A 22,567-nucleotide genomic window follows, 5' to 3' on the forward strand; every position below is an offset into this window, starting at 1 on the left:
TGGAAAAGGTCTTGAAAAAGTTTACCGGCAAAAAGTTTCTCGAGATGAAGTCTCCAAAAAAAAAATGATGATATTTTCAAAAAAGGAGCAGAACTAAATAAGAGAAATGCCAAAGAGAACTCGACCGAAAATGATTATCAAATGAAGAAAAAGTTCAAAAGTGCTTCTCAAAATACTTCAGCACTCCTATCTATCCGAATAAAAGTCTGTGTAAAGACTACATTACCCTTTTATCTCACCCTTCAAAAATAACTTCACTACCACTCCAAAATTCCTTTCCCATCATTGACAAATGACCTATTAAGCTGAGATTACTACCATTCTCGCATTAGCAGCAAGGATTTGAGTCTTTATCAAGCCAATGACGATGGGTGCAGCATGACTGGCTATGAGCGTACTTCATTTCTTAGATCTATAGGGAACCCTAAACACTTGAGTGATTTGAGTGACCCGTGAAAGCTAGCCTATGTCATGTAACCTCCTCGCATGCTTGCAGAGATAATTTCAATCCTAACATAGATGACTCACCTTATATTTTTGCTCTTATAATAAAAACAAACCGCTTAGGCTATTAGAAAAGAAACACCGAAAAGATTCTTAAAAAATGAGAGTTTGCTTGAGGACAAGCAAAGTCTAAGTGTGGGATATTTGATATCGGCTAAAAAGTCACATTTTCACCCCGGTATTAAGGCCCAAAAATAAGAAATATTCGAAATTTGTCGGCAAAAATACCCACTTCGTCAGTTAGAATTGAAGAACAAGTAATTACGAAGGCGGTGCAAAAAGAATCAAGAGAAGCGGAGCTAAAACGAAGATTCTAGAGCAAAAACGGTGAAAGACAAGAAATCAAGTTACGATCCAGGGAATCAAGGCTGACCAGCATCAAATCCGGCCTGCCATACGGGCTGCCATACGGCCTGCCTGTATGGATACGGCCTGCCAAATACGCCCCAACACACGGCCTACCATGCGGTCTGCCAGCAATACGGCCTGCCAAATACGCCCCACCATACGGCCTGCCATGCGGCCTGCCAGGCGTATTCTGGAAAATTCCAAGTCTATTTAAAGGGTCTTTGTCATTCATTCCAACACACACTTCAATTCACTTCTTTCTCTATCTTGTACAATATTAGTCATACTCTCAAGGCCTTCGACTCCGTGAGGGAAACCTAGCACCCGGAGAAGAATGCTGAAGATTGTATTAGGAGCGGTCTGGAGTCTTGAAGTTGTCACTTTTGTATTCGGAACTCGTTAATCTACTGGTACTTCTATCCTTTATCTTATATAATATTTTATGATATTGTTGTCATGATTAGCGAGTAGTTATCTTTAGTGTATGCTATGATGTAAGCAGTTATAATGCCAAAATAATATTATGGTTTGTGTATGCTGTCGAAATGCTTTCCGATTATGCTTTAAACTCAATCGTTTTTCCAACTAATAGAACGTAGTTATAGGCTCTATTATTGGGAAGTCGCGAACCCCGATTCAGAGTACACTATCTGTGTCACCCCTTGGTAAGAGAAGTCTATCGGATACAACGTAAGATCGATCGAGGCACACCGGTTGTAGTAAGTCTATCGAGCTTTGGATTCCGACTGAGGACTCTTTAGTAGTGAAACATCTGACTAGACCCTTAGTACATTGTTGGTCCTAGACCATGCTAGTGTAGTCACCAAGCATATAAACTTCGTACGTACACGCTGAAGCACAGCGGTTATTGTAAGCTGTACCTCTGCTAAGTAAGGCCATGGAACACGGTTAGTGTTGACCAGTACACTGCACCATAACGCGGTCTCAAGCATTACACCCCGCTTGAGGGATTCTTAGTTAATTAAGGAAATGTTTGTTTAGACACATAAAGGATTAGACCGTTAGGATAACCGAACGTGTTCATGGAAGTCAACTTGACTTGGCCATGGTGTTCTTTATGGTTGAACTCTTTTTAAGGGCCTAACTATCTTTACCAATCATTAACGAAAGCATTGAAGCACATCGCGTCTCTCGGATATGGTAAACCATGTGTTCTATTATGCTTAAGAAAGTTTAGACCATTTTGGAATGTTAATACGTCACCCAACCGAGTCGCTCAATTGGATGAGCCGTCTGAATGTGTATGCCTGTAGTCAGACTGCACGGGCGTCGGGGGTAAGGGACATTGCTGTCTATTCAGAATCTTCAAGCCTAACGCAGTACCCAGTGACATGTCTTATGACATGGGCGTTTAGGACTAGTGTAATGAATACAAGGCCTCTGCCTATTCATGAGCCAGCATTCCATAATCTCGGCAACATAACTGACGAAATCATAGTATGCACTTACTTTAACCTTATCTGAATTACAAATTTTATCGCATTTACTTTACCTGTCTTATAAACTAGAAAATCCCAAAATAAACATTCACTACTCCCTAACTATCTTAGGCTAAAATATAGGTTCGATGTTACTGATATCTCAAAAATACGACTCTAGGTCATACTTCCCTTACTTATAAGGAGTAGTAAGAATTAGGCCCCGCTTGTAAAGACCTCGACCTTATCCTCCCGGACGAAGTCTTCAACATTTGGTTCCATTGCGATGATCGACTCCAAGTAAGGTCCTTAGTATGAGCTAATGCACAGCGGAAGACTTAACGCGTACCTGAGAATAAACATGCTTTAAAATGTCAACATAAAGTTGGTGAGATATAGGTTTAATGTCGACAGCGATATAAATATAGACCACAAGATTTCATATATAAACATTTTAATAAAAATATTCTAAGTGGTTGAGCACTTGGTAACCATACTTAACAATTAATCACGTCGCATATTCCCTTTAATATGAAATCTTACTACACTGTACCAAGTGTAGTCACGAAACGAAGTACTGTGCAACCGTTGAATACTGGTCGTCCAGTCCGGTTGGGGTTGTCAGGCCCGATAGATCTATCAACAGGATTCGCGTTTACAATACCGCTGTAAATAACAGTTACCAAGCTACAGGGAAGTATGCCAGTGGTACAACTCAACGTAGAATATATTTTTCAGTTACTTGTGTCCATAACGTAAAACATAAAATACATGTATTCTCATCCCGAAATACTTAGAGTTTAAAAGTGGGACTATATACTCACCATACTGTATTTTGTAGTAAAAATACATATAACACCATTGGTTAATTATAAGGTTGGCCTCGGATTCACGAACCTATATCATTTGTATATTTATTAATAAACATATTCATAATCGAACAAAATTTATATAATATAACTTTATATAGTGATTATATTGTTTATATATATATTTAAAATAATTATTATTATATGGTTTTGAAATATTCCTAATTTATTATATAAGGGCATTTATATAAAGTTTATTAATATAATTAATTCACACTTATATGTAACATTACTTTTAAGTATATTTTCATATACATGATAATATATAATAGTAATAATAGTGAATAAAAGTTGTATTTGATTATAATTATAAAAAAATTTCAATGTTGATAATACTAATAATTAATATATTCATAAAATTAATATTTATAACAATTTTCATAAAAATAATAGTAAGATTCATGAAAATAATAACAATGATAAAAATAACGATAACTCTAATAACGATAATGGTAGTTTTTACGTTTAAAATTGATAATTTTTATAATACTGATAATAATAATAACAATAGTAATAATGATAATAATATTAATAACAATTAAGATATCATTTTATACCTTGGTAGTGTTAAAAAGATCATAACTGCCCATGACGGGATTCGAACCCGAGACCTCTAGATCACCCTTAATACCCCGTAACCACTCAGCCATATATATTTCTCTGATTTGTTTTCTGTTTTAAATGTAATTAACTGTCCCGCCTATTCCTACTATATCTTCTTCTCAGACCATTCGACCCCAATCGACCCAAACATAAATCAATCATAATCAATACACAGGGGTTCGGTTTTAATATTTAAATCAAGACAGAGGTTCAGATAAGTGGGTGATTATATTAAAACAGAAAAGGAACAAGACAGATGCAAGCATATACTCGTTTACTTGAAATATGAACTCAAGATCGAATGTTGATTTAAAGACTGTTTTAGGTTATACGTTCAACATGAAATAGATTCTAAATTGTTCCTAGAAGCTTTAGAAATTGTTAATTTAACTTAAATCATAACAGAAACATCGAATTTGCTCAAGAACAAAAGTTTAACTTTTAAATTTAAAAACTTTGATTGTGAAATTCGAATTGGTTACGATGATTTGGAATCTGAAACTTGGTAGATAGTTTGACGAATGGATTTCTAACAAATCTGCATTTCTAGATTTTAAAATAAATAAGAAATCGAGCCTTTGATCAAATGGGTTCAAAACAGGGTTAACGGCCTGTGATAAAAAAAAACATCACTTTAACAGATAATATCGATTGATAGCAGTTATGTTTGATATTGAGGGTGTAGAACTCGAGTGAATTAATTCCTGAAAATAAGATATCGATTGTTTTATAGCGTGAATTGGGTTCGACAGGAGTTTTAAAGCAGACAGCAATATTTATAAAAAAAAAATTGAAGATGTCGATTGCTAGCAGGATTGGCACCTTTTAACTGTTATAAATTGTACTCAATTCCGTATGAATCCAAAAAAAATTAATAAAGGTTGAAAGAAACATGCCACCAAATCTGTTCTCAAATCCATTTACGGTTTCTATAATTGATTTTTAATTATTAATAATTATAATTAAATTAATAATGGTCAAAATACTAAATAAAAATAAATACTGATTTCTTATATAAAAGAATATTTAATAATAATCATTATTAATAATACAAAATGATAATACTGAAATTTATTGTCAATAATAACATAATAATAATACAATTTATAATAATTATCCTAATAATAATAATATTTATCATCAAAATGATATTGTTAATAATATTAATCAATTATATAAATTCTATAACAATAATACTAATAATAATAATAATAATAATAATAATAATAATAATAATAATAATAATAATAATAATAATAATAATAATAATAATAATACTAATAATAATAATAATAAATATATAATAATGACAAAACATAATAATATACTACTAGTAATAACAGGTTACATATTTAAGATTTTATATCAATATTTCCTATATTTCATTATTATTAATAATACAAATATTAATACTATTAATAACAATGAGAGTAATACTTATAATATCAAATCTCATATTTATATATTATATATATATATATAAAAAAAAAAACATTCATTAGCTATTAAATATTTATATACAATATATATTTTAACAATTGTTTGTAAATCGTTAGGCATGGTCAAAAGGTAACTGACTATTCGACAATAGATTTCAAACTTTCTAGACTCAACATCTCAGATTTTGCTTATCGTGTTGGAAATATATAGAGTTTAGAGTTTAAATTTGGTCAGAAATTTCCAGGTCGTTACAGTACCCACCTGTTAAAGAAATTTCGTCCCCGAAATTTGGTAGAGGTTGTCATAAATAACAATAGGAATGTTTTCATGACGAATATGAGGTAATAATGAAATTTTATCATTATTGAAAGATTTAGATAAAACGATTCGGTTATGTGAGACGCACGAGCGAAGCTATCACAAAAGAGTGAAATGTGTAAATATAGAATTGTTGTAACCGATGACGTGATTAGGATTGATTTCCGGAATTTATGGAAAATTTTACGTAATAAGATTTGGTTCTTTGGCGATCAAGATCTTCTTTGATTTAGTGTGGCGATCTGTTTCGATTTCTTTGTCGAATATTTTGCTATAAATCCATTTCCTTCTCTTCCTTATTTCCACAACTCACATCTTCTATCCTTTCTCCTTCAACTCATACCTTAAAGTATTCTTTTAAATGCTCCATCCCGTTCTAATTCTTGTTATACTTCTAACTTTCATATCTTTCATTCTTCTCTTTCATTTATCGCCAGAAGAATCTATTTACTTCTATCCTTTCCTCGGAATTATAATATTTTTAATTCTCCCGTGTCTTTACGTTGCAATACGTATTGATATACACGGTTTGTAAATCCTGGGTGATTTTCGGCCTTTGTATTCTTCATTATTTTTCAAAGCTTCATACTTTCGTTTTCTCTTCCTGACTTCGAGTCAAGCGAGTAATGGTCCGGAATTTGTAGATATGAGATTCGAAATGAGTATAGCTAATGCTCTAAGAAAGAAATGGTAATAGGACAAATTTTGATTTGTCAAATTACCAGAATACCCCGGAAAAGATAGAACTGTCAGGATGACATGTTCCTATTATGTTTGAGAATTGGATAGAATGTAAGAGCCGTGTAACATGGCACATGATGATGGTACTGTGAATCATCACATTTCATTAGAAACTTAACATGACTTACTGTAATATAATGAAGTTGATCAAGTTTCATTATATTATACTAATTCATGCATCAGTTCCCAACACTGCTTCAGAACATTCCTATTTTAAACTTGAAGGTTTTAGAACTTAGAAACTAACACAGTTTCTTTTATGTTGTAACGCAGATATTACGGAGAGATAAATATTCTCAGATAAGAATAGTTGTGAAAATATTTCCAGAAATATGGAGAATATGTATAACGGAAGATATGAAGATATCTTATAATATCTAGGATAAGATGATGATGAAGAATATCATCGGGAAAGGTTTAGGATAAGGGGTAGGGTTTTTACTAATGGTTTCAGCAGGCACTGGATCATTTGGATTCTTTGAGGGCAGGTTCAGTCCTTGTATCTGTTCTTTGTTTCCTTCACGGTTAGCTCAATCCATTTTTCAGTACCAATTTTTCTATCGAGCGTTCCTAACACTCCCTTCTTTATCATCAAACTTTTGGCCATTTAGGCCATCTATAATTTTACTGTTTCCTCTGCATTCAATGCAGCCATATCTGAATCGTCGGTTATCACTCCGAGGTATTTTCGGGCGAATTGTGTTTTTAGATGATTAAACGCTTATGGTCGTATGGTGGAACATAAAAGGTGCTCTGGTAACAATAAATACACATGTATATTTTTCGAGGTTATAACAAGGTTGTTTTGAACGAAAAATCGAAATCAATTTGCTGGAGCTGTGACAAAATTGGCTAATTTGGAAAGGGATTGCAAAGTTATTTTGGGTAATAATAACACTAAAGAAATTAACACTGCTGCGTGTTAGATGTTGATTCAGTTTCCGAGAGTTTGCAGGTGCATAACTTTATGCAGGAATCTTTTTCCGTAGACGAGGTGCGACTGGTTCAACTTTTTGATAGAGGCGTTTTCAAGAATCATGAAAAATTTGAACGCGAATTTTAATTGTCAAGATACGAATGGGGTTTAAGATAGAATCAAGTGGCAAACTTGAAGAATTGTTTAGTTTCATATGTTATAATCAATATTTTAATTTATTTTAATTGTCCATAGTTAGCAGTCCAATAGTCCGATAAATTCATATATAAATTAAATATATAATATTCGAATTAATTAATACATATCGTGACCCGTGTACCGGTCTCAGTGTCGCTCACAACTCAAACCATATATATATTTTGGAATCCACCTCAACCCTGTATAGCCAGCTATAGAGTGTCTATGGTCGTTCCGAAATATATATATAGATGGGTCGATATGATAAGTCGAAACCTTGCATACGTGTCCCGACGGTATGTAAAGTGCGGAAATTAAATAACAGTAAATAAAATTGCGAGAATGTAAATTGCGATAAATTAAATGTTAGCTGGGAACAGTTAGCCGGAACAGTTAGCGTGGAATCCTTAACAATATTTCAATTAGTTAATTCGTTTGTTTCTAACAATTTTTATTATATCCAATGTTTTCTTCATTATGCCACTTGTTGGATTATGATAGGTCAAAATCCAAACATGAAATTTGAACGGAAATAGTTATTCTGTGGTGAACGGATACGTATATCGGTGATTGTAAATAGGATAATAGATGACCGTTGAATCAGATTCGAAGAATGTACAGTGTAACTTATTAATGTGAATTCTAAATATTCCTCGGGTACTACCCACTCGTTAAAATATTTTCATCATTAACAGTTTGTACAAAAGAATTTTTAATTACAATCTTTATGAAAATATACTTGCATATATATTTTCTTCGGATGTAATTATGAATTTAATGAGTCATTAGAATATTATACTCATTTGATTTATTGTTGGCACTTGATTACATGATCTCTAAAACATTAGAGATTACATAATTGCCATGTCGAACGAAGATAATTGAGGTAGAACAATACGTAGAACGAAATTAATCGATGTAGAACGATATGTAGAACGAAGATCATACTCTAAATACAGACGGTAATATTGAGGCGTGTGATGTTGATATTCGAGGTACAGATTGTGATGTTGAGAGTTACGGCGCGGTTATGGTTTAGGGATGATAAGGGTACTGTCGACGTCGATGATGTTGGTACTGATTTTGCTGCTGGTGCTGCTGCTGGTGTTCGTAACCTTCGCACCAGTTTCTCCAAAGTCGTCACACGAGCGCGTAGTTTGTTAACTCCTTCTAGTACTACAGGATGATTGACGGTTGAAGCGAGCGAATAAACAAGATTTGTGATATGAATATTATGTATTCGTGACGAGATACTCTAGGAATGGGCGAGAAAATGATGTTTCGAATAGGTTCGCCGGTAAGTGCTTCAGGTTCATTGCTAAGGGGTAATTGGATGGATGGAAAGGATCTTCAATGTGAAATGATCTCCGGATATCGGATGATATTCTAACTATATAGAATATCTATATGTAATACTAAAGATTTCGTAGGCTACAAAGGATGTTACGGCATATATCAGGAAAATCTACAGATACGCCAAGATAGAAATTATTAGATACGCTAAGATATGAATTTCGTCTATACACTATCGATGCACTAAATGCAGTAGAGCGTGTCTAGACTTGAGAATGATAGGTAGGCAATTTCCTAAGGATAATAAGCAGATGATTTCCGACTAGAAATGATAAGCAAAACTTTGACAGGCAGACACGGTCAAAGTCCAGACTCACTAATGTATCCTAACAACTACTAGTCAGACACACTAACGCAAGACCTGGTTCACTAAGACCACCGCTCTGATACCACCTGTAAAGACCTCGACCTTATCCTCCCGGACGAAGTCTTCAACATTTGGTTCCATTGCGATGATCGACTCCAAGTAAGGTCCTTAGTATGAGCTAATGCACAGCGGAAGACTTAACGCGTACCTGAGAATAAACATGCTTTAAAATGTCAACATAAAGTTGGTGAGATATAGGTTTAATGTCGACAGCGATATAAATATAGACCACAAGATTTCATATATAAACATTTTAATAAAAATATTCTAAGTGGTTGAGCACTTGGTAACCATACTTAACAATTAATCACGTCGCATATTCCCTTTAATATGAAATCTTACTACACTGTACCAAGTGTAGTCACGAAACGAAGTACTGTGCAACCGTTGAATACTGGTCGTCCAGTCCGGTTGGGGTTGTCAGGCCCGATAGATCTATCAACAGGATTCGCGTTTACAATACCGCTGTAAATAACAGTTACCAAGCTACAGGGAAGTATGCCAGTGGTACAACTCAACGTAGAATATATTTTTCAGTTACTTGTGTCCATAACGTAAAACATAAAATACATGTATTCTCATCCCGAAATACTTAGAGTTTAAAAGTGGGACTATATACTCACCATACTGTATTTTGTAGTAAAAATACATATAACACCATTGGTTAATTATAAGGTTGGCCTCGGATTCACGAACCTATATCATTTGTATATTTATTAATAAACATATTCATAATCGAACAAAATTTATATAATATAACTTTATATAGTGATTATATTGTTTATATATATATTTAAAATAATTATTATTATATGGTTTTGAAATATTCCTAATTTATTATATAAGGGCATTTATATAAAGTTTATTAATATAATTAATTCACACTTATATGTAACATTACTTTTAAGTATATTTTCATATACATGATAATATATAATAGTAATAATAGTGAATAAAAGTTGTATTTGATTATAATTATAAAAAAATTTCAATGTTGATAATACTAATAATTAATATATTCATAAAATTAATATTTATAACAATTTTCATAAAAATAATAGTAAGATTCATGAAAATAATAACAATGATAAAAATAACGATAACTCTAATAACGATAATGGTAGTTTTTACGTTTAAAATTGATAATTTTTATAATACTGATAATAATAATAACAATAGTAATAATGATAATAATATTAATAACAATTAAGATATCATTTTATACCTTGGTAGTGTTAAAAAGATCATAACTGCCCATGACGGGATTCGAACCCGAGACCTCTAGATCACCCTTAATACCCCGTAACCACTCAGCCATATATATTTCTCTGATTTGTTTTCTGTTTTAAATGTAATTAACTGTCCCGCCTATTCCTACTATATCTTCTTCTCAGACCATTCGACCCCAATCGACCCAAACATAAATCAATCATAATCAATACACAGGGGTTCGGTTTTAATATTTAAATCAAGACAGAGGTTCAGATAAGTGGGTGATTATATTAAAACAGAAAAGGAACAAGACAGATGCAAGCATATACTCGTTTACTTGAAATATGAACTCAAGATCGAATGTTGATTTAAAGACTGTTTTAGGTTATACGTTCAACATGAAATAGATTCTAAATTGTTCCTAGAAGCTTTAGAAATTGTTAATTTAACTTAAATCATAACAGAAACATCGAATTTGCTCAAGAACAAAAGTTTAACTTTTAAATTTAAAAACTTTGATTGTGAAATTCGAATTGGTTACGATGATTTGGAATCTGAAACTTGGTAGATAGTTTGACGAATGGATTTCTAACAAATCTGCATTTCTAGATTTTAAAATAAATAAGAAATCGAGCCTTTGATCAAATGGGTTCAAAACAGGGTTAACGGCCTGTGATAAAAAAAAAAACATCACTTTAACAGATAATATCGATTGATAGCAGTTATGTTTGATATTGAGGGTGTAGAACTCGAGTGAATTAATTCCTGAAAATAAGATATCGATTGTTTTATAGCGTGAATTGGGTTCGACAGGAGTTTTAAAGCAGACAGCAATATTTATAAAAAAAAAATTGAAGATGTCGATTGCTAGCAGGATTGGCACCTTTTAACTGTTATAAATTGTACTCAATTCCGTATGAATCCAAAAAAAATTAATAAAGGTTGAAAGAAACATGCCACCAAATCTGTTCTCAAATCCATTTACGGTTTCTATAATTGATTTTTAATTATTAATAATTATAATTAAATTAATAATGGTCAAAATACTAAATAAAAATAAATACTGATTTCTTATATAAAAGAATATTTAATAATAATCATTATTAATAATACAAAATGATAATACTGAAATTTATTGTCAATAATAACATAATAATAATACAATTTATAATAATTATCCTAATAATAATAATATTTATCATCAAAATGATATTGTTAATAATATTAATCAATTATATAAATTCTATAACAATAATACTAATAATAATAATAATAATAATAATAATAATAATAATAATAATAATAATAATAATAATAATAATAATAATAATAATAATAATAATAATAATAATAATAATAATAATACTAATAATAATAATAATAAATATATAATAATGACAAAACATAATAATATACTACTAGTAATAACAGGTTACATATTTAAGATTTTATATCAATATTTCCTATATTTCATTATTATTAATAATACAAATATTAATACTATTAATAACAATGAGAGTAATACTTATAATATCAAATCTCATATTTATATATTATATATATATATATAAAAAAAAAAAACATTCATTAGCTATTAAATATTTATATACAATATATATTTTAACAATTGTTTGTAAATCGTTAGGCATGGTCAAAAGGTAACTGACTATTCGACAATAGATTTCAAACTTTCTAGACTCAACATCTCAGATTTTGCTTATCGTGTTGGAAATATATAGAGTTTAGAGTTTAAATTTGGTCAGAAATTTCCAGGTCGTTACACCGCTAAATATAAATTTAAAACAGTACCCTCTCCCACGAGTGGCTGATCCTGGCAAGCCGCGGCCTTACGACACCGCGCAATTAAAAACCGTCCGTTTCGGCCATATCAGTCTTTAAAATGACGTTTGACCAAAATATGTCGCATTCATTTCAAATGTAAAGATGTTTCAAATTTACAAAAGTAGTTCAACAACTAGTGACGTTACAACGTTTTAAGTACAAATGAAACCTATGCGACACAATTTCTAAGTAAATTCAAAAGACGCTCCATGTATGCATGTATACTCGACATCCAAGCAAGTATCAAAAAGAGTGCGGAAGCATGTAGCACATAGCGTTCAAGGTCCTGAGAAAACATATAGAAAACTGTCAACGAAAACGTTGGTGAAATCATAGGATTAGTAAGTGAGTATGTAAGTTGAACCACAAGATTTATAACGTTGAAATAATAGTAAACCATTCTAAAATTTGCTATCACGAGCACCCAATTATCAAGGTTTAACTAACGTTACCCCATACACATAGTGTTAGAACCTACACTTATTCTCGAAAATATATTTCATCCGCATAACGGTAGCAAACCGTCCGAATGAGGGTTTGTCAAACCCATATGGCCATACAACATAAGTTCTCGCTTACACCCGGCAAGTGTAACTAATGATAATCGAATTGAGGCATTTTTGTTCTAACTCGTACGTAGAATGTTTGTTTTCGTACTTGTGTTCACTTGTAAAACGAAACGTTTATGTTTTCTCATCCCAAATGTAAGTATAAAAGAGTAAAAGTGGGACTATGATCTCACCTTGAGTGCACGGGTAAATAGGTACTTCACAAAGTAAACGTGTACAAGAACAAATGCTAGTATTGACCTAAACAAATAGGTGTATCAATATCGGTAAACACGGTCGGTCAAAGTTATTCAATTAGTCCTATGGCTCGTTACGACTCGATTAATATAGCATGTGAGTCAAATTGTCAAGTTTCATGCAAGATATAAGTATAAACGCAAGTTAGAACGATTGCATAAGAGTTTGGTTAAGTTTGACTTAAAGTCAAACTTGGTCAAAGTCAAAGTCAAAGTCAACAGGGTCGGGTCGGGTTTTCGACCATTACACATAAAAACGTAGTCATATATAAGTATGTTGGCAAAATTTCATGTTAAACGGAGTTGCGAGTAAGCGGGAACGAAATTGCAAAAATCAAAAATTGACTTTGGTCAGGGAGAATCTCGCGACCGCGAGCCCAAACCTCGCGACCGTGAAGTGGCCTTTTTCAGCATCTAGTGACTGCGAGCCCAAACTTCACGATCGTGAAGTGCCCTTTTTCAGCAGCTGGTGGCTGCAAATTGTGATATGCACGAACCAAACTTCAAATAACCATATATCATGAACCGTAAACAATTAGAACACGTATCTTATATCGTTGGAAAGGTAATTTAACTAGGAATACAACTAAACACATTTAATCAAACAAAAACATCATTTACAATAACCGAATTCCCGACGAATGATCATTTAACGCTCACCATTCAATGTTTCAAGCTCATAAAGCAAGTGATGATTCGGGAACTTAATACACACAACAATACCAAACACTCACAAACAACATTGCAAAGCATTCAATGCATCAAAAGTTCATATTAAATCTATCAAACCCTAACCAAGAATCACAAAATCAATAATCATGTTAGTGAAGTTTTCTTAATCAACCTACACTTCAAATTGAAGCTAATGATGCTAGTAACACATTTAATACATGAACTTTAACATAACAACAACATTTAATCATCCAAAACTCAAGATTAAACACACACTTTTCAAGTTCAAGCTAGTTATACTAAAACAACAAGATCGAGCATGCAAATCATATATTCATGTTAGACTTGAGTCATAGACACTAATTAACACACTTTTAAGTTTTAAAGATCAAGAACAAGAAATTTAGTGTTTTTAGAAAGTTATCCAAACGAGATGAAGTTGGTATGGAATCGAAGAGGAAGTTGCAAGGATTCCAAATATGTAATTTGTTTTGAAGAACGCTTGCTAGATCGGATTTGGATGATGAATTTGTGTTTGAGGGTTTGAGAGCATAAAGTTGGAAGCAGTGAAAAGTGGTGGATGAAATGAATGGAGGAGGGAGGAGTTTGACTAGTTGACCTAGTCATCTCTTTGGTCTCTTGGCAAGTTTAGTCCCTCAAGTTTAAAAGCGGGTGCGTGAATTACCTAAACGAAATATTTTAAAAACGCGTCTTAACGGGTGATGTTATAATTAAATAACGGACTTTAAATTAAGTAGACGGAAAGTAAACGGAAAAGGCGGGTCATTACAATAAGCTTGTAAAAAAAAATACATGATCTAACTTCTATCATCTTCAATATATGGTTGTGATCATATATATAAGCATATATATATGTATATTTTAAGTGCAAAAGGCGACTCAAGTACAAGTGCAAACAGAACCGCGAGAATAAACAGCAAATGCGTATTGTGCTATGGCACTGCGGATGCCCGCGTAAATTGAGATAGCAAAGACATATCGCATAAACATTGCGGATTTGCTACCTCTGCGCTAACATTGATTCTGCGGATATCCCAAGCCTATAAATAGGGAGTTTGGCTTCTCATTTTAGGTTGTTGATTTTGTGCAATTGCTCTGGTCTTTGTGATTCACTTGTGACTACGCCCAAGTAGCAATCATAATCGAGCCAAGGTAATGCAATCAAGACCGGTACATGGTGATTGATCACTTGAATCTAAGTGAAAGACGATCATAAGGTCCCAAAAACATTATCAACATCACCATTCACCCCTCAGTGCACTCAATTCCTAAATTATATCGTTGTATCTAATTTAGGATTGATCGGATTGTTCATCAAAGGTGCATCTTACTTCAGTGGCACAATTCTTGACCCAAACAACAACGAAATCAAAACTATAATGCCGTTTGTACTAAAAAATGCGGGAGCCACTTATCAAAGGGTAATAGATGAAACATTTAAGGGACATATTGGGAAATGTCGAAGCCTACGTTGACAACATCGTTATCAAAAGTAATTTCGAAGAGCAACTGATACTTGATATAAAGGAAACGTCTTAATCTTGAAAAAAATATTAACATAAAATTTGATCCGTCAAAGTGCTCATTCGGTATGGAGGACGGAAATTTTTTTAAGATATATAGTTACCGCGAAGAATAAAATAAAATCCTAAGAAAATTCAGGCGGTAGAGAATATGAAATCACCGAGAAATAAAAAAGAAGTGCAGAACAAAAAGTTGGTTGCATTAACAAGATTTATGTCACGACCAGCAGAGAGGTTGTTGCCTTTCCTCCGTGCTTTAAAAGGATTTTTTAAGTAAATACGACTTTTTCTGGTTGGAGGAGGCTGAAAAAGATTTCCACGAAATGAAAAAGTTTATGAAAGATTTACCGACGTTGACGGCATCAATTGTATTTGGCAGCATCGTCAGAAGCTATATTTTATACCTACTATTTGATCCTAGAACAATCAACCTTCGGCAAAATTTGTATACCTACAACAAAATTTGTATCCTACGATTGCTTGTGAAATATGTTATTACTATCAGTTAATTAGATATTATTCAGCTCAGCTTTTAGACATACGAGCTCTCACCATATAGCTTCAACCAACCATGAATTCACCTCAGGTCATGAATCTTCTAATAAGCTATAAACCTTATACTCAACTTTAACAATATTATACTTCTGAATTTAATTTGAAAAATATGCACCTCTCAAGGTATAAAAAGGACCATACACAGTTACATACTTACATACACATTAAATGGCACTGTTACATTACCAAAAGCAAACTACAGCTCTAATAAAATGCAGCTGCCTCTTAAAACTATAGAAGGTTTGTCAACAAACGACTTAAAGGTGTACGTCTATAGATGGATCTAACAATCATTCTTGATAAGCAGGAACTTTTTGACTATGGCGTGTATCTTTTAAGAACATGTATCTGGTATGTTAGTCACTCTTTTGTTGGGTTATTGTTAATGCATTGTTTATACTTGCTCAGGCATTCAGACTCATGGATCAAGCCAAAATTGACTTGAGTGCAGTGATGTAAAGTGACTAACCTTCGGAAGGGGTTCCTCCGGTAGACGTGATGGATATGAGGGGTGTTGTGGTGGTTGACTTTTGCCGAGCCTCCAAGATGAGCTTAAAAGAGCGATCAGCGATGGTAAGTGTGTGTTGATTAGTCGTTAAATGCTTGATTATGGTTAGTATTTATAGGCACAAGATTGACGGTTACCAGGGATAACCACCATCAGTCCACTAACCCACGATTACCACTCCTGGAATCCTCTAATCATGCCCACTACCTACTCCACGTTCTCCTAACTTATCGGACAGGCGATCAGCCGAGTGGACCAAGTCAACAACACCATTAACGGTACGCTACGGGCGGCGTAGCGCAGAAATAATCATGGTTTGAAGCCAAGGTTGACTTGACAGAGCCAAGTTGGAGTTAAAGAAGCCGTGTCCAGATAGAAGTTACGCCAAGCGTCACGCGTGACGGGCATGGCGGGACGTACGTCATTACTCATCAAGTGGCAGCACGTAAACAGAAGCAAATGGAAAATTTAAAAATTGCTCTTGGGGTAGTTCATGAAGATGAGGTAAAGAAGTATGCACTTGTCTCTGATGAAGCAAAATTGGATGATGGTGATAAAGCAAAAGATAACAATAAAATAGCTCCTGGATCTGAAGATAAGTTTGAAAAAGATACCAAAATTGGTAAAGATGGGCTTGATGAGTTCAAGCTTTACAACAAAAACTCGAACAAAAAAAGAGCGTTTTCTTCAGATTGTGAGAGTGATAGCGATGGTGATACTGATACAGATAGTAGTAGGGAACCTGTTAAAGAGACGATGAAAAAACAGCAGAAGAGTACGAAAATAAGTGACGATGATGAAGAATCTGAGTCTGATGTTAGTAAAAGAAGCAGGCGCAAATTACCAACAAGCACAATAAAGGTATATGACATGACAGAGATGATCTGATTATGCAAAAAAAAAAAAAAACGTATTCGGGATGTAAAGAGATACGAGTCGGATTGAAGCACTAGTTGTGATGAACGTCGTAACGTTAAAAGGAGTAAGGGAAACAACTTTTGTTTTGCAGCAGAGGCTTGATACAGATGATGAATCTGATGATGGAAGAGGTATTAATGATAGGTGGAATGGAGGTAGTAGTAAGCATGATGTCAGCGATACGAGAAAGAGAGACCTGAAAGGGTGGTAAGGAGACACGACTCCGATGATGAGGATACTGTCAGGAACACAAGAGATGAAGTTGGTAGGAGTGGAAGAAGGCAACGTGATGCTAACCGTGAAGAAATTAATAAAAACGACATTAGAGCATGTGAAAAAAAGCCATCGAAGTATTGAAGAACGCGAAAAAGAGAGGTTTGGAAAGGGTGGAAGGAGCAAGGTTGTAAAACTCGCGACTCGGGGAAAACTCGGCAGGAGGTTTTTGAGGAATTCTCGGAAACTCGGGGAGAACTTGGATTTTGACTATTTAGTTTTTTAGTATATTTTATATATTTAAGTTTATAGTATTATTTATTAACTTATAGAGCTTATATGTTATTCTCATCCCATTTATTTTTTTAACTCTTTCTTCCTTAACTTTTTCTTCCTTAACTCAAATTCTGGAAAATAACTTCTTATTTCAGCCATCAAAATTCATTTTCTAGCCCCCAAGTATATGAAAAAAGTGAGAAACAAAAAAAAAAATTGAAAATTTTGCAGGTTTGACTGGCGCTGGCTGACTGAGTTGACCAAGGTTGACCAATTTTTGACCAGAAGTAGAAAGGGTGAGCGAGATAGACAAGTGGACCAATAAAAAAGAGCCAGAAATGATACGGAGAGGAGGTACGACACCGGAAAGCATGACGTCGGAAGGTCGTGGCATTAAGCCTTTCAGATGAGTAAGTTTCGTTTGTTTTCGCATTTTTCAACAACTATTAGGTTTATTTTGTTTCCTTCGTTTCTTTGTACTTAGTTGTTTTGCTCTTTGAATGATCAGTTGTTTTCATGACTGAAGCTACATTAGTTTTAGAGCCAAAATGATGCTCCCTGAATTTTAGGTGGTGCTGAATGGTGACCAAAACTTTGAGATTCAATCAAACCATAGCCCAGTTTCAAGAACTATGGTTAAAGAAGCAATGCTGGAGTTGATAACATGAATGCTTTGAAGTTTAATAGAAAAAAAAATGTAGCCTCCATTGCTGATGTTAGAAATCTTTTCATTTTTGATCGATACAATAATTGTACTGTAGATGTAGACGTAGATCAGATCGTATATGTAGTTGCTTTGTTATTGCGCCATGACTTGCATGTGGCTGCTTAAATAGTTTAATAGACCATATACTTCTGCTGGCTTAGCTATAAATATTCTAATTTCTTGAATTACTGATATCTTGGCAGGTATAGTTTCTAGAAATATGGTTAAGAAGTTATGCTTATGTACTTTTACCAATCCAACAATCGAATGAAATTTGAAAATTTAATCACTATAAAACCGGATCTTATAGGCTATAGCATGATTTGATCAACTTAAATGACTTATCTCTTACAACCAGATATCATATATTGAATAGTCCTTTACAAAGGGTGTGTTCACGTGTTTGGGTGAACGTACTAGAGTGTTATAGTTTACATTTCGAGCTAAAAGGTTGAAAATACTCCGTATGTTTTATTAACCTTTAGTACACTAGATGGAATTTAAGATTGTAAAATGACATATAAGGACAAAAAAGAATTGATATACAAAAATATAAGGAGAATACTAATGTAACTTTCCTTTTTTTAAACTTCTAGCTTATTTTTTAAAAGTTAGTTCGAGTAGTCTAAATTTTCAGGTTCATAATCATTACGACAATATCCAATTTCGTGTACGTGGTGCATTAGGACGGGTTGATGTGACTACTCGAGAATAAAACAAGTCGTTTTTTCACCATGATACAACAAAGCATTTTATTGCTCTAATATGATTGTCAACATTCAACAACCATTATCATAAACTATGATTGATAAGTTAAGGGATGGCATATGGATATTTTGTACGGAGTATCTATTTCTTGCACGTGATTGATGACCTCAAGCAACTAGTTTGAGCAAACGCGTATAGAAAGGAAAACAGTTGGCGGTCAAAGTCTTGAAAGTGATGGGTAGAAGCCAAAACGTATCTATATTAATTAATTACGACAAAGATAATTATGTTATTACAAGAACAAAGTTACAAAATCAGTGAAGAAAATTCAAAGTGGAGAGCTCCAATGTAGTCAAAAAAACTCGTGCATCAAAAAGTTGCTTCATAGCACAATTTCGTCATGAATAGCAAAGATTGGACCACATAAAGCTATGAATGGCATCCTTGGCTTCACATCCCTTTCCATCTTGTTCACGGAGAGCAATTTAGTTTCTTCTTTTGGATACGTGGTAGTTGTAGCAAAATTTATCAAATAACGTCGAATTTAATATTTTTACAAGAAAAAGATGTACTTTTCCCGAATGTGGAAAACAATAGAAAATAGATCTTTAGCAACAACGGTTGATCGTGGTGATGATATTGAGGCAGGCATTGAAGGTGGTGGTGACAATATACGGAGTCTCTTTATTGACGGGGCACGATATGAGTGTTTTTTGTCCTAGGTCGGGTATGAGTGTTTTTTTGTTCTTCTAGGTCGGGTATGCATGTTCGCATTTTAAGTCTAAGAATAAGAATGAGATAGCTAGCAGCACACACAATGGAAAGGTTCTGCAATTTCATGAATAGTATCAATGCCGCTAATGGTCCTCTGAGTCCAAGGTAGAGGTCTCCCAATTGCGTTGGTTTGTGTAGATATTTTGGTTCTTTGTACTTTTTTGGTTTTCATCATTTGTCCGGGTAGATTAGTTGGTTGTATTTTGGTTTTACAGAAATAAACATCCAATTGTACCCAAGATTTGATTAGTATAACATTCATAAAACAACATCCAACATCCTACAAAATTTTAGTACATGACTTCATCCTGGTTTATGATTCAAAAGCCACGAATGAGAAAAGGGATGTCGTAGTTAAATGTGAATATTTGAACATCATCTTCAAAAGTTAAATGGTTAGGATTTTGGAATATGATAGCTTCAAAACAACAGGAATCAAAATCAAATCACATTCCCCATTAAACACAGAATCAATTACGATTTCAATTCAACAAGATGCCAACAATTATTCCAATTTATACTTTGATCACATACTTTAATTAGTCCCCACCCCACACCATTGCAATATACCAAAAAAACTTCAAACTACACAATAAATCAAGAACTTGCAGCACCACCAACGGTTGGGGAGTGATATGCACACAACTAATTTTTGTACAACAATGTAAAGCAACATACTAACATTGTGTTTTATCAATTGAGTCCAACACTCACCAACAAAAAGCATAAATATCTACTAATCAATTGGAGAAGCAAAAAACAAATCATTAGGGAAATCACAATAATCCTTGATTCAGTTCAATATTATATTTCATACATATATATATATGTATGCCAAAATACCAAACAAAACAACTGTTTCATAATCCCATAAATTAAAAACTAGTAAGTAATATATAATAAACCCTAAAAGATGAACATCATTATATCAAAAACAAACCACTTATGGATAATCCACAATTTTTCATTCTTCAACAGAGACAAACACCACACCAACATAACATTAAAACAGTAGATAAAAGTTTAAGTTAAGTAAATGCAAAAAGACACATATACCCTTTTCATCTTTCTCCAGATCAACGGTTGTTGGAATTAGGGCATTCACGAGAAAAGTGTCCATCTTCACCACAGGTGTAGCAGCCGCCGCCGCCGCCACCTCCACGGCCACCACCACCACCATATCCACCACCTCCACGACCACCATAACCGCCGCCACCTCCCTGAGTACACTCCCTAGCCATATGTCCACTTTCACCACACTTGAAACAACCATTACCGCCGCCGCCACCATATCCTCCGCCGCTACCATAACGATCACCACCACCACGTCCACCACGTCCACCACCATTATAACCACCACCGCCTCCACCATACCGATCCCCTCCTCCATACCGATCACCACCTCCGTACCGATCACCACCACCACGGCCGCCGCCGCCGCCACCACGAGTACTCCCCTGAACAGGACCCTCACCAGGACCAGTCACATCAGCAGCTTTAGTACGGCCATCAGATCCGTTTTCAACAACATACTCGACGGATTCGCCGTCACCGAGGCTTCGAAATCCGTCGGTTCTGATCGACGATTGATGAACAAAAAGTTCTTCGCCGCCGTCTTCCGGCGTAATGAAACCGAATCCCTTAGTATCGTTGAACCACTTGACGGTACCTGATTTTCTATCGCCGTTATCACCCATTTTTTTTAGTTGAGAATGAAACCCTAAACCCCCAAAGTTGCAAATAATGAGGGAGAAAACCCTAGTCTCTCTCCTCTATAACTTTGGACGACTATTATCCGGTGCTCTAGGTCCATTATATAACCTTATTGAAAAGGGTAGTAATGGAAATTTACTGCCTTGATCTAGGGCTCGGGATAAGATGCTTATAATTTGTGCGATCTTGACCGTTTGATTGTAGATATGTACTCCGTATCTAATATAAGCGTGTACCTCAAAGCAGAGTAATTGGATTGCAGTTTGTTTTGTTTCGAGGTGTTATTTAACATTGAATTGAATTGCAGAATTTTTATTTAAAAAATAATAAATTAAATTAATTATTATTATTATTAATTAAATTAAATTAATATATATCAATAGAAAATATCAATTCACTATTCACACTGATATTTTATTCAAAAAATTTTATTTAAAAGTAAAAGTAAATAATAAATGAAAATAAGACAATTCTTATAACCACTTTTGTAAACGGCGTCTGTTGCGGCCGTTGCGACGCCCGTTGCGGCGTTTTGGTGAGTAAACCGTTTCGACCCCGTCTCGTTTTCTTATAAGCCGGTCAACGGTCAAAAGTCAGGTCAAATGCAGGAAAAATTGGGTCAACGCCGGTCAAAAGTCAGAAATTCTGTTAAAATCGGTCATAAGTCGGTCAAATCAATCAAAATTGACTTAGTTTAGTATTCCATTTTGTATTATATTAATGCTAATAACAATTATATGTACAAACTTGTGAACGAAGGTTTTTTAGCTCTAAAATATGTGTAAATATATATTTATATATATAAAAGTCAACATTAGTCAACATCCGTTTCAACCCCGTCTCGGCCCCGTTTTTTCCGTTGCGACGTTTTGAGGTCGCTACCGTTTCAGCCCCGTCTTGCGTCTTTTTCAACCTTGCTTATAACCGATGAAGAGCCCTAAAGTATACAAGTATACATACATAATCATTACAAATGACCAACCAAAATCACTATTAATCTTATATAAGCTGGTAACCGAACTAAA

At 34.0% G+C, this 22,567-nt stretch overlaps 1 protein-coding gene across 1 annotated transcript; it reads right to left on the reverse strand.

The window, feature by feature from the left end:
- Positions 1-20,695: 20,695 nt before the first annotated feature.
- LOC139872090 (glycine-rich protein 2-like) lies at positions 20,696-21,629 on the reverse strand. The gene has a single exon (XM_071859900.1). The coding sequence runs from the start codon at positions 21,524-21,526 to the stop codon at positions 20,906-20,908; it is 621 nt and encodes a 206-aa protein (XP_071716001.1). The 5' UTR covers positions 21,527-21,629; the 3' UTR covers positions 20,696-20,905.
- Between the last annotated feature and the right edge of the window lie 938 nt (positions 21,630-22,567).

This window comes from Rutidosis leptorrhynchoides, chromosome 10, assembly GCF_046630445.1.
Source record: "Rutidosis leptorrhynchoides isolate AG116_Rl617_1_P2 chromosome 10, CSIRO_AGI_Rlap_v1, whole genome shotgun sequence".
NCBI classification, from domain to species: domain Eukaryota; kingdom Viridiplantae; phylum Streptophyta; class Magnoliopsida; order Asterales; family Asteraceae; genus Rutidosis; species Rutidosis leptorrhynchoides.